Raw genomic sequence first — 13,079 nt, 5'->3', positions numbered from 1 at the left:
GTACCATTTCCATGGTAACGCAATGTCCGATTTCAAAATGGTTTTCACAGGATGAATCTTGGGCTTCTAAGCTTTCAAATAATATATGATTTATGGTGATTTCTAAAAGATTTGATAGAGAAAAAGGACAACAACCAAAAAGAGCGCCAAGCGTCCCACAGGTGGGACGGTGACAGTTAAGGGGTTAAAACCTCCATAAATATTCTCCATTATCAATACGATCTGATCTGAACTTCCTGTCAGTCTGAGTTTCTCTGCTGCTCCTTCCTGTTCCCTACAAACATCCCAACAGCTTCCTCTGCTTTCAGACTGTGCTTTATTTCCCTAAAACACTCTTGCAGTAGATTTTGTGTTCTCTTAAATATGATTTGTGCATCATATTGCATTGGTGAAGAAGCATTTTCTGAAAAGATTCATGTTTAAATTGAATCATCCCTGAGTCTAAAAGCTGCTGCCTATTAACATGCAATTAAAAATTAATGCAAAATGAATCTGGTTCATTTGGTGAATCTCACAAAAACCATCTAGAAATATGCGGCTCATATTTAAGTTTTTTTTTTTTTTTTTATAATTAAGCAAATTGCCTCCCAAGTTGTATTACTATTATATTTGAGTGTAATCCTTATTAGTGTAATGTGGAAAACAAACTGTAGAGTATGTTAAGATACATAATACTAGTATTTCTTATACTAATTTTAATAACCAGTTTTGACCATGTATTTTCATTACTGTATTACAGTTACACAATTATTACATTAATGATATGTTTTTCACATTACAGCTGGGATTCCCAATTTTCTTTTGCCAGCCAAACCCCCGTTGGTGTAAAATATTTACTAAAATATGAAGTCCCCTGGTATTAGAATTTAATATTTCAATAATTTAATAGCACAATTGCATGTTCATGGTTCACTGGTGTTGATATAATGCTCTCGTTACACACACAAAAAAAGCAAATCAAATATCGAATCTTTTTTAGTATGTGTTTTGTATTGTTTGTTTTTATTTTCAATTATGCACTAATTTTTATTTTTATTTTTATAATTTATTTAATTTAATTAAATTCCCAGTTTGGGAAGCCTTGCTTTACAGTAATGTGGATTTGAGGGGAAAATGCACTTAAATTGTGGTTAAAAGAAAAAAAATTAATTACCAGAAGAAAATGGGCTTATTTTGCTCTATGCAAATTTTAATTTACATACCTTTTATCTTTTTTTTTTCTTTTCATCATTCCTATTTTTTAGGTGAAATACAACCTGGATATTTCTTTGTAAGATTCAACCTATAATGTAATAATAGTATAACATATATAATATGAAAATATAACACATATGTTAGTATTTAAATTATCTAGGAAGTGCTTTTTATTTTTTTAAATTGGATACTTGATTACAAAACCCAAATGGAAAATCTGGTGGAATTAGATAACAATAATTATTTTTAATGTGTTTTTTCTTTTGATTTTTGTGGTTAAATGTGTCCTGGATATTTTTGTGAGATTCAACCTACAATATAATAATGTAATATACACTACTGGTCAAAAGTTTGTAATAAGATTTTTTAATGTTTCTGAAAGATTCTTCTGCTCTCCACAGCTGCAGTTATTTGATCAAATACAGTGGTAGCTGTAAAAACAGTGAAATATGATTACTATTTAAAATAGCTGTTTTCTATGTTGAATATCTGTTAAAATGTAATTTATTGCTGTGATGCGCAGCTGAATTTTCAGCATCATTACTCCAGTCTTCAGTGTCACATGATCTTCAGAAATCATTCTAATATGCTGATTTGTTGCTCAAGAAACATCTCTGATTATTATCAATGTTGAAAACAGTTGTGCTGCACAATATTTTTGTGGAAACCGTGATGCATGTTATTTTTCAGGATTCACAGATTTCACAGCATTTATTTGAAATGGAAATATCTTGTAACATTATAAATGTCTTTACTGTCACTTTGAATCATTTTCATTTTTTTGTTAAAAGAAATTGTCCACAAAAACATATAGAATGTATAGAATGATTTCTGAAGGATCATGTGACACTGAAGACTGGAGTATTGATGCTGAAAACACAGCTTTGATCACAGCAATAAATTACATTTTAACAGATGTGACCCTGCACCACAAAACCAGTCATAAGGGTAAATTTTTTTAAATTGAGATGTATACATCATCTGAAAGCTGACCCCAGCGACTTAAGACTGCTTTTGTGCTCCAGGGTCACATATATTCACATAGAAAACACCTATTTTAAATTATAATATTTCACAATTTTGCTGTTTTTACTGTATTTTTAATCATATAAACGCAGCCTCTGTGAGCAGAAGAGATGTCTTTCAAAAGCATTTGAAAACTTCCCGTTGTTCCCTCTCTCTCTGCCGCAGACGCAGTGGATTTGGGTTCCCCGGATGAGCTGACGGAGATCGTGGAGGTGGACGAGGGCATCTGCACACAAGCGTGCGCCGCTCCGAGCAGCCCGCCGACCATCGTCATCAGCAGCAGCAGCGGCGGCGGCGGCGGCGGCGGGAAACCGGGCGGGAAGGGTCTGCGCCGCCTGACGGGCCGCTCCAGCAAAGACAAGGATGCGGCGACCGGCGTGGAGCAGCTGTCGCGCAAACAGGCCACCGTCCGCGCCATGAGCGAGAACCTGGAGCTGCTGTCGCTCAAGCGCCTGACGCTGACTAAGAGCGGCTCGCTGAGTCTGTCGCGCACCGCTAGCGCCGTCTTCTCGCGCTCCTTCGAGCAGGTCAGCAGCGTCCTCTCCTCTAGCCCCACAGCCAATCACGTCGCGGAGGCGGACGATGGGGGCGTGGCTTATTTGGAACACCTAAGCCCCGCCCACCAGCACCGGCAGCGCTCGCCCACCATCAGTATCCACGTGACCTCTGACCTGTGACCCTAAACAGAGACACTCGCCGCTGCCACCTTGTGGCAGGAAACTGCAGCACCTTACAGGAAGTCTGTTTACTTTTTTTCCTTCGGTTTTCGTCAGTCGTGATCGATTACCAAAGTCATGTATTTTTGAAGTGTTTTTACTCCATGTGAAGTCAGACGTTGTGTATTTTTAATGCCGATTCGGACATTTTTCACGGTATTATGACCGATTTTTACGTGTACGAACTGCAGTTCCTCTTCTCTACGTATCCCAGCATGCACTGCGCTCCAACATGAAGCCATCACGTCACAGTTTCCAGGAATTCAGATGCTTGATTACAAACCCGAGCGGAAAATCCTGTTTAAATCAGACCAAAACGAGAGCCGGATTCATGTGACGTCAGATATTTCCCTTTCGTTATTCACTAATTCAAGTAAACTGTCAAAATGCATACATTTACATATAATATTTAATTTTGTATTAATGATGCAATTTTTAATTAATAGCGAAGCAAAATAAAATAGTGTAATTAAAACATATTTGTTTGACTGGGATTTTATTTGCCTTTCATTATTAAGCAATTGTCAAATTGTATACATATACATGCAATATTTAATTTACTGTTTTTTTTTTTTACTGGATTTTTCATCATATAAACGCAGCCTCGGTGAGCAGAAGAGTTTCCAAAACATTTAAAAACTTCACACGTTTGATCGGTTCTTCTCTCTCCGCCGCAGACGTAGTGGATTTGGGTTCCAGTGTCCACGTGACCTCTGACCTGTGACCCTAAACAGAGACGCTCGCCGCTGCCACCTTGTGGCAGGAAACTGCAGCACCTTACAGGAAGTCGGTTTATTTTTTTTCCTTCGGTTTTCGTCAGTCGTGATATAATATTTCACAATTTTGCTGTTTTTACTGTATTTTTAATCATATAAACGCAGCCTCTGTGAGCAGAAGAGATGTCTTTCAAAAGCATTTGAAAACTTCCCGTTGTTCCCTCTCTCTCCGCCGCAGACGCAGTGGATTTGGGTTCCCCGGATGAGCTGACGGAGATCGTGGAGGTGGACGAGGGCATCTGCACACAAGCGTGCGCCGCTCCGAGCAGCCCGCCGACCATCGTCATCAGCAGCAGCAGCGGCGGCGGCGGCGGCGGCGGGAAACCGGGCGGGAAGGGTCTGCGCCGCCTGACGGGCCGCTCCAGCAAAGACAAGGATGCGGCGACCGGCGTGGAGCAGCTGTCGCGCAAACAGGCCACCGTCCGCGCCATGAGCGAGAACCTGGAGCAGCTCTCGCTCAAGCGCCTGACGCTGACTAAGAGCGGCTCGCTGAGTCTGTCGCGCACCGCTAGCGCCGTCTTCTCGCGCTCCTTCGAGCAGGTCAGCAGCGTCCTCTCCTCTAGCCCCACAGCCAATCACGTCGCGGAGGCGGACGATGGGGGCGTGGCTTATTTGGAACACCTAAGCCCCGCCCACCAGCACCGGCAGCGCTCGCCCACCATCAGTATCCACGTGACCTCTGACCTGTGACCCTAAACAGAGACACTCGCCGCTGCCACCTTGTGGCAGGAAACTGCAGCACCTTACAGGAAGTCTGTTTACTTTTTTTCCTTCGGTTTTCGTCAGTCGTGATCGATCTACGTATCCCAGCATGCACTGCGCTCCAACATGAAGCCATCACGTCACAGTTTCCAGGAATTCAGATGCTTGATTACAAACCCGAGCGGAAAATCCTGTTTAAATCAGACCAAAACGAGAGCCGGATTCATGTGACGTCAGATATTTCCCTTTCGTTATTCACTAATTCAAGTAAACTGTCAAAATGCATACATTTACATATAATATTTAATTTTGTATTAATGATGCAATTTTTAATTAATAGCGAAGCAAAATAAAATAGTGTAATTAAAACATATTTGTTTGACTGGGATTTTATTTGCCTTTCATTATTAAGCAATTGTCAAATTGTATACATATACATGCAATATTTAATTTACTGTTTTTTTTTTTTACTGTATTTTTCATCATATAAACGCAGCCTCGGTGAGCAGAAGAGTTTCCAAAACATTTAAAAACTTCACACGTTTGATCGGTTCTTCTCTCTCCGCCGCAGACGTAGTGGATTTGGGTTCCAGTGTCCACGTGACCTCTGACCTGTGACCCTAAACAGAGACGCTCGCCGCTGCCACCTTGTGGCAGGAAACTGCAGCACCTTACAGGAAGTCGGTTTATTTTTTTTCCTTCGGTTTTCGTCAGTAGTGATCGATTACCAAAGTCATGTATTTTTGAAGTGTTTTTACTCCATGTGAAGTCAGACGTTGTGTATTTTTAATGCCGACGTTTTTCACTGTATTATGACCGATTTTTACGTGTACGAACTGCAGTTCCTCTTCTGTACGTATCCCAGCATGCACTGCGCTCCAACATGAAGCCATCACGTCACAGTTTCCAGGAATTCAGATGCTTGATTACAAACCCGAGCGGAAAATCCTGAAGAAATCTGACCAAAACGAGAGTCGTCTTCATTTATAGTCGTCTTTTTCCTGGTGTTTCTAAAGCAATATGGTTATATGAAGTGCTGTATGTGAGGCCATAAGAGATGCTTTGACACGTGAGGCGGGCAGGTTAGTTAGTATTGGTGGTTAAACTGGTATTAGTTAACCATCCGTTCATGTGTCACACCGATGTCATGCAGAGACCCAGCAAACAGTGTGATTATAAGCCAGAAATCATTTCTTGATTTAAAAATAAATCTAATTATAGCTTCGATTTGCACCCGTATTTGTCTGGTTTTAATGTTTTCTTTTTTAAGATGATGTTTTTGAAGGTGTTTTCTACTCATAATGGTTTGTGTTTTTGATTTGAAGTGGATCATCAATAACAGTGCTCTGTGCTCAGATTATTTGGAGAATGTGAATATTTTGTTGTGAATTGTAAATATTATCGTACTACAGTCATTTTTTGCCTTTTGTCCAAAAAAAAGTAACATGGTTACAGTCTGAAAATAAAGATTTCTATTTCAGTTCGCCTCTGGATTTTTATGTAGCAAGACAAAATCTCCATAAATGTTTTTACTAGTTAATGTTAAATTAAGATACTCTTAACACAGATCTAAATGGTTCTGAGATTAAATCATTGAACGTTTTGTCATCAAACAATACTGATCTTTGAATGTTTTATTTTATGGATTTATTATTTTATATTAAAATTAGGAAGTCTTTGTTAATCAGGGATTTGTGGACAATTAGTAATTAAATTAAAATTTGTTTTTATTTTGAAATGGAAAGTTAAATTGAGATCATTTTGAAGGGTCATTAATTCTTTAAATAAGATTGTTAATATTTCATTATTTGAATTAGATGCAATTTTTCAAACACATAATATAATATAGGCCAGTTGAGTTTAAACATTCAGTCTGAATTCATAGCAAATTAGTAAATAGAAACATACCAGCTTCTACATAATTCATATATAGTGTAATAAAAACGTGTTTTTCTGGGATTTTGTTATTTTATTTGCCTTTCATAATTCAGCAATTCAAGTAAATTGACAAAAAAACTTACATTAGGGGCGTGTTTGTTTTGGTGATTTCAAATGTCAACATTGGCTACCAGAAATCACTTACCCCACCTTTAACTTGAGACCCTTATTTTGAAGGGTTATTAGTTCTTTAAATAAGACCGTTAATATTTAATTATTTGAATTAGATGCAATTTTTCAAACACATAATATAATATAGGCCAGTTGAGTTTAAACATTCAGTCTGAATTCATAGCAAATTAGTAAATAGAAACATACCAGCTTCTACATAATTCATATATAGTGTAATAAAAATGTGTTTTTCTGGGATTTTGTTATTTTATTTGCCTTTCATAATTCAGCAATTCAAGTAAATTGACAAAAAAAACTTACATTTATGTGTAATATTTAATTCAGGATTAATTTTTCATAAAGCAAACTAAAATTAATAAAGTAATTAAAACATCTGTTTAACTAGGATTTTATTTTAATTGTCTTTCATTATTCAGTAATTCAAGTAAATTGTCAAAAAGCATACATTTATATATAACATTTAATTTAGTATATTGATGCATTTTTTATAAACAGCAAAATGAAATAAAATAGTGTAATTGAAATATATTTGTTTGACTGGGATTTTGTGAGCTTATTTGCTTTCCATTATTAAGAACATTTTCAAAATGCATACATTTATATCATATTTAATTTAGTATTAATTATGCATTTTTCATAAAGCAAAATCAAATCAAATAACATTGTATTTAAAATATATCTGACCTTTCATTATTCACTAATGTAAGTAAACTTTCAAAATGCATTCACTTACATACAATATTTAATTTTGTATTAATGACACAATTTTGAATTAGTAACAAAGCAAAATAAAATAGAAGTGTAATTAAGAAATATTTGTTTGATTGGGATTTTTGTTATTTTATTTGCTTTTCATTATTAAGCAATTCAAGGAAATTGTCAAATTGCATACATATAATATTTAATTTGGTATTAATGACGCATTTTTAATAAATCACAAAAATAAAATAAAATATAAAATATTTTCTACATTGTACCTGCTTTTGTCCTGATGTCCCAGTGTGGCCACTAGATGTCAGCGTGGCGCTTTTTTTGGCGACTGTCGCAAAGCTGTAGCCGCAGCAGGAACGACGCCGCCGCACACTTTACGGCATACACGTGCTTCCTGCACTCTTCTGCGCTCTTCACCGCTCCGCGTCAGATCCAGAGACGATCTTTGAGTAAATCTGAGTGAAATGATGGCCAAACTGAGCAAAGAGAGCAAGCAGCGGCTGCAGCAGGTGTTCCAGTGCGGCCAGGTCATCATCCGCTGGGGCTTCATCCCCACCGTGCTGTACCTGGGTCAGTGAGCCACACTCAAACCCGTTTACATCGTTATCATCAGTGATCTGTCTTCATGTCAGGCCTGTGATTGTGCTTTTGAAACATATTTAGCGTTTGATAAGTCAGACATCACTATTAGTGATCGTACTTAAGAGTTAGTGAGTCCAACGAGAGGCTAGCCCTAAGTACATGTGTAAATAAATGAGTATATTAATATACATACACACAAAAATATTGAGCAGCACAACTGTTTGAGTCCAACGAGAGGCTAGCCCTAAGTACATGTGTAAATAAATGAGTATATATACATACACACAAAAATATTGAGCAGCACAACTGTTTTCAAAACTGATAATAATCAGAAATGTTTCTTGAGCAGCACAAATCAGCATATTAGAATGATTTCTGAAGGACACTGAAGACTGGAGTAATGATGCTGAAAATTCAGCTTTGATCACAGAAATAAATTACATTTTAACAGATATTCACATAGAAAACAGCTATTTTAAATTGTAATAATATTTAGCAATTTTTACTGTATTTTGGATCAAATAAATGCATACAAACACATGTAAATCCAGAGAACAGTGTGGGCAATGGCTGATATAATGTAAATATTATATATAGGTAAACATTGAAATGTTTGCAAATTAAATGCTTATTTTTACAGTATTTATGCAAATTCACAGAAGCATGTGAAAAGAGATCATGTGCATTTTACATCGACAAAGCTGATGGTAAATTCGAGAGTGATCAAAATTATTCAACCCCTTTGACCTGCAAGACGTTTTGCTTCCGAGAACAATTTAACGAAAACATTTCGACGAAGGCATCAGAAAAATATTACAGGAAGTTACACATTCGAGCGATTCTGAGATCGTAAAGTTGATGAAAAATGGAAAAAATTAAAAATATGAGAAATAAAATCAGAATTGCGTGATATAAACGTGAGTTTTTTTCTTTTCTTGCAATTGAGAGTTACCACACAAATGTGACTTTTCGCAGAATTTGTATCTTGCAATTCTGACATTATTTCTCAAAAAAGGATTATATCTCACAATTCTGATTTTGTAGAATGCAATTGCGAGTCAAGATCAAATTCTGAGGGGATTTGCGATACTGCATACAAACACATGTAAATCCAGAGAACAGTGTGGGCAATGGCTGATATAATGTAAATATTATATATAGGTAAACATTGAAATGTTTGCAAATTAAATGCTTATTTTTACAGTATTTATGCAAATTCACAGAAGCATGTGAAAAGAGATCATGTGCATTTTACATCGACAAAGCTGATGGTAAATTCGAGAGTGATCAAAATTATTCAACCCCTTTGACCTGCAAGACGTTTTGCTTCCGAGAACAATTTAATGAAAACATTTCGACGAAGGCATCAGAAAAATATTACAGGAAGTTACACATTCGAGCGATTCTGAGATCGTAAAGTTGATGAAAAATGGAAAAAATTAAAAATATGAGAAATAAAATCAGAATTGCATGATATAAACGTGAGTTTTTTTCTTTTCTTGCAATTGCGAGTTACCACACAAATGTGACTTCGCAGAATTTGTATCTTGCAATTCTGACATTATTTCTCAAAATCTAACATTATTTCTCAAAAAAGGATTATATCTCACAATTCTGATTTTGTAGCTCAGTGTTAGTCGAAATTGCTTGCAAGAAAGTCGAGTTCGTATCTCACAATTCTGACTTTATTTCTCAGTGTTAGTCGAAATTGCTTGCAAGAAAGTCGAGTTCGTATCTCACAATTCTGACTTTATTTCTCAGTGTTAGTCGAAATTGCTTGCAAGAAAGTCGAGTTCGTATCTCACAATTCTGACTTTATTTCTCAGTGTTAGTCGAAATTGCTTGCAAGAAAGTCGAGTTCGTATCTCACAATTCTGACTTTATTTCTCAGTGTTAGTCGAAATTTCAAGAAAGTAGAGTTCGTATCTCACAATTTTGACTTAATTTCTCAGTGTTAGTCGAAATTGCAAGAAAGTCGAGTTTGTATCTCGCAATTTTGACTTAATTTCTCAGTGTTAGTCGAAATTGCAAGAAAGTCGAGTTTGTATCTCGCAATTTTGACTTAATTTCTCAGTGTTAGTCGAAATTGCAAGAAAGTCGAGTTTGTATCTCGCAATTTTGACTTAATTTCTCAGTGTTAGTCGAAATTGCAAGAAAGTCGAGTTTGTATCTCGCAATTCTGACTTTATTTCTCAGTGTTAGTCGAAATTGCAAGAAAGTAGAGTTTGTATCTCGCAATTCTGACTTTATTTCTCAGTGTTAGTCGAAATTGCTTGCAAGAACATCGAGTTCATATCTCACTATTCTGACTTAATTTCTCAGTGTTAGTCGAAATTGCAAGAAAGTCGAGTTCGTATCTCGCAATTTTGACTTTATTTCTCAGTTTTAGTCCAAATTGCAAGAAAGTCGAGTTTGTATCTCGCAATTTTGACTTAATTTCTCAGTGTTAGTCGAAATTGCAAGAAAGTCGAGTTCGTATCTCGCAATTTTGACTTTATTTCTCAGTTTTAGTCCAAATTGCAAGAAAGTCGAGTTTGTATCTCGCAATTTTGACTTAATTTCTCAGTGTTAGTCGAAATTGCAAGAAAGTCGAGTTCGTATCTCGCAATTTTGACTTTATTTCTCAGTGTTAGTCGAAATTGCAAGAAAGTCGAGATCGTATCGCGCAATTCTGACTTTATTTCTCAGTGTTAGTCGAAATTGCAAGAAAGTCGAGTTCGTATCTCGCAATTTTGACTTTATTTCTCAGTGTTAGTCGAAATTGCAAGAAAGTCGAGATCGTATCGCGCAATTCTGACTTTATTTCTCAGTGTTAGTCGAAATTGCAAGAAAGTCGAGTTCGTATCGCGCAATTCTGACTTTATTTCTCAGTGTTAGTCGAAATTGCAAGAAAGTCGAGTTCGTATGTCACAATTCTGACTTAATTTCTCAGTGTTAGTCGAAATTGCAAGAAAGTCGAGTTCGTGTCTCACAATTCTGACTTAATTTCTCAGTGTTAGTCGAAATTGCAAGAAAGTCGAGTTCGTGTCTCTCAATTCTGACTTAATTTCTCAGAATTGCGAGTTTAGGCCTGCACTAGTCAACATTTGAAGTGGATCAAAATATTTCATCAAAGTCGTCCTAAAACCTAAAACCAAAATGCATTCTTGTCTTAGGACAACTTTGATGAACTTTTTTGATCCACGTCAAATGTTGACTACTGTATTTCACACAATTCTGACTTTGCAACTTGCAATTGTGAGAAAAAAAAAAGAGTCAGAAAATCGCAGCTACCATTTGCTTTTTTTTTATTCCATGGCGGAAACGGTACGCTATTGGCATTATATCAATTAACAGGCTGCTTGATTTCTAGATGAGTGCTCATTTTAATTAATCTCATGTTCTCATCTAATGTGATTAGACTGTGTTATATATTGTCCGTTTTCCGTCTTACTATTTAGTCACTGGTAATGTCATCGGTCATTGAGTAGTATTTCACGTCACTGCAGGATGAAGGGCTTCTGGGACGTGTGTGTTTGGGATTCTGCATCATTTCTGATGGGAATGTTGAGTGTAATGGTGTTTGTTGTGTGTGCGCGGTCGTTAGGCGTCTGCACGCATCACTTCCTGCCGCTGTGACGCTCCGTCCTCATTATTACGGCTGTAGTTCGTGCTCTTCTTTGGGGTCAGAGTTTGTGCTCCTGCAGCGTCATCAGTGTTAAATGAATGAGGAAATGTTCATGAGGCTTCAGGATCCACAGGAATTTGCCTGCCTCTGTATTTTTGGCACGATGGGAAACGTTTAGAGACAAATGAGATGCAAAAGGAAGTTGTAGCTTTTTGTTTGTCTGTTACGCAGAAAAGCCCCATGAGTCTAAACATTAGCATTTCTGAAGGAGGACGACAGCGGAAAAAACTGACTATAGTTCAAATACAACATCTATTGAGAATGTTATAATTATAAATATGAACATGAATATATATGAACAAATAATATATATATGAATTTAATAAATATAAATCTAAAAAAATTCATGGTAAATGACTTAAAAACTATTTCATAAATGAAATATAATGTAAATATTCTGTGATATACAGCTATTATAAAATTATATGAATATAATATATATATAAATGTGGAACATAATTATTCTATATGATAATGAAAAAAATCAAATTGGACCAAGAACCAACAATTAAGCCAGCCTGAGCTCTCTCTTTTTCACATATGATCATTTCAGCTAAAATCAATATTTTATATCCATACACTGCATTTATTTAGCTAAAGGAATAGATTCAGGATAAGACTGCTTTGACCTCACAGTCGAGAGAGTCCAGCATGTGTGTAATATTAGAATATGAAAAGCAGAAGAGGGCTGAGGAGCGTGTGTGCATCTGTCCTTCCTCACAGCTCGCTCCGAGTGTGTTGCTCAATCAATAAAGTGGAGATGAATCAGCTCTGACGTCTGGATTCTTCGAGATCTCGCTCGGATGAGGCTTTTGTTGTGTTCGTCAGTCAGTCAGTATTGGATGAGAACAGGAAGGCTTGCAACACAGGACTTTTTGAGTCTGGACTCAATTCATGATTCAGTTTCATGATGCCAGTCGAACCCATTGACTGAAGAAACTCAAGTTCCTGTTAGGCCTGGCGCAATAATCAATATATCAACTTATCGCGCAAGAGTGTTGAACTTTCTTCTTCTGCGTTCTACTGTACAGACGTGAATTTACATTTCCTTCAGCCTTCAGGCTTTTGGTGTGAAAGGGCTTTTACGTTTGCCAAAAATATAACTTTTTATATTAAAAGCAAACAAGAAATTGTCATATGACCAGAGCAGTTTATTTCCTGTTTGCACCTTGAGAAGATGATAACTGCATCAAAGCTCCAAAACAAGTATGTTAACATAAAGATATGACAAAGATTTTTGGTACACATTATCTTTAAGGTGTCTAGTATTAATATATGAATTCACATATATTCAGTTTTGTTGAGTGTGGTCATAGAATGAGTAAACATGATGATGGTCACAATAGTGACCGGTGGGATAACAGTGAACTTAGGTTTACAGTATAAATCCAGTTGCAGTTGTTAGTGAAAATTACACCAAAATGTTGCAATGACAAAATATTGCACTAAATTAAAAATTCAAATGTTACAAAAAATGTACAATATTGATGTAATACTGGTAGCACTAATATAAAAATGTGATGTTTTATTTTACAAAAAAGTAACAATTTTGAAATGCGTTGATGGTTGAATTTTTTTGTTGTTTATCTCAGTTTAAAATAGCTGGGCTAAGATATATAACAATTTTTATGACTG

General features: G+C 36.3%; 1 protein-coding gene and 1 pseudogene across 1 annotated transcript in view; both read left to right on the top strand.

Moving 5' to 3' along the window:
* The first annotated feature begins 2,354 nt into the window (after window positions 1-2,354).
* On the top strand, window positions 2,355-3,516 carry LOC107704835 (hyccin pseudogene; annotated as a pseudogene).
* Window positions 3,517-7,536: 4,020 nt separating this feature from the next.
* The window catches only part of LOC107704157 (mitochondrial import receptor subunit TOM7 homolog), a 9,968-nt gene continuing 4,425 nt past the window's right edge, over window positions 7,537-13,079 (top strand). The window contains exon 1 of the mRNA XM_016507064.1: window positions 7,537-7,765. Within this exon, the coding sequence (XP_016362550.1) occupies window positions 7,660-7,765 (106 nt within the window). The 5' untranslated portion in view covers window positions 7,537-7,659. The remainder of the gene's footprint in view (window positions 7,766-13,079) is intronic.

Source organism: Sinocyclocheilus anshuiensis, unplaced genomic scaffold (genome assembly GCF_001515605.1).
Source record: "Sinocyclocheilus anshuiensis isolate Anshui unplaced genomic scaffold, SAMN03320099.WGS_v1.1 scaffold61, whole genome shotgun sequence".
Classification (NCBI taxonomy): domain Eukaryota; kingdom Metazoa; phylum Chordata; class Actinopteri; order Cypriniformes; family Cyprinidae; genus Sinocyclocheilus; species Sinocyclocheilus anshuiensis.
Note: the sequence above shows the minus strand (reverse complement) of the source record. Positions and strands in the feature narration are given on the sequence as shown.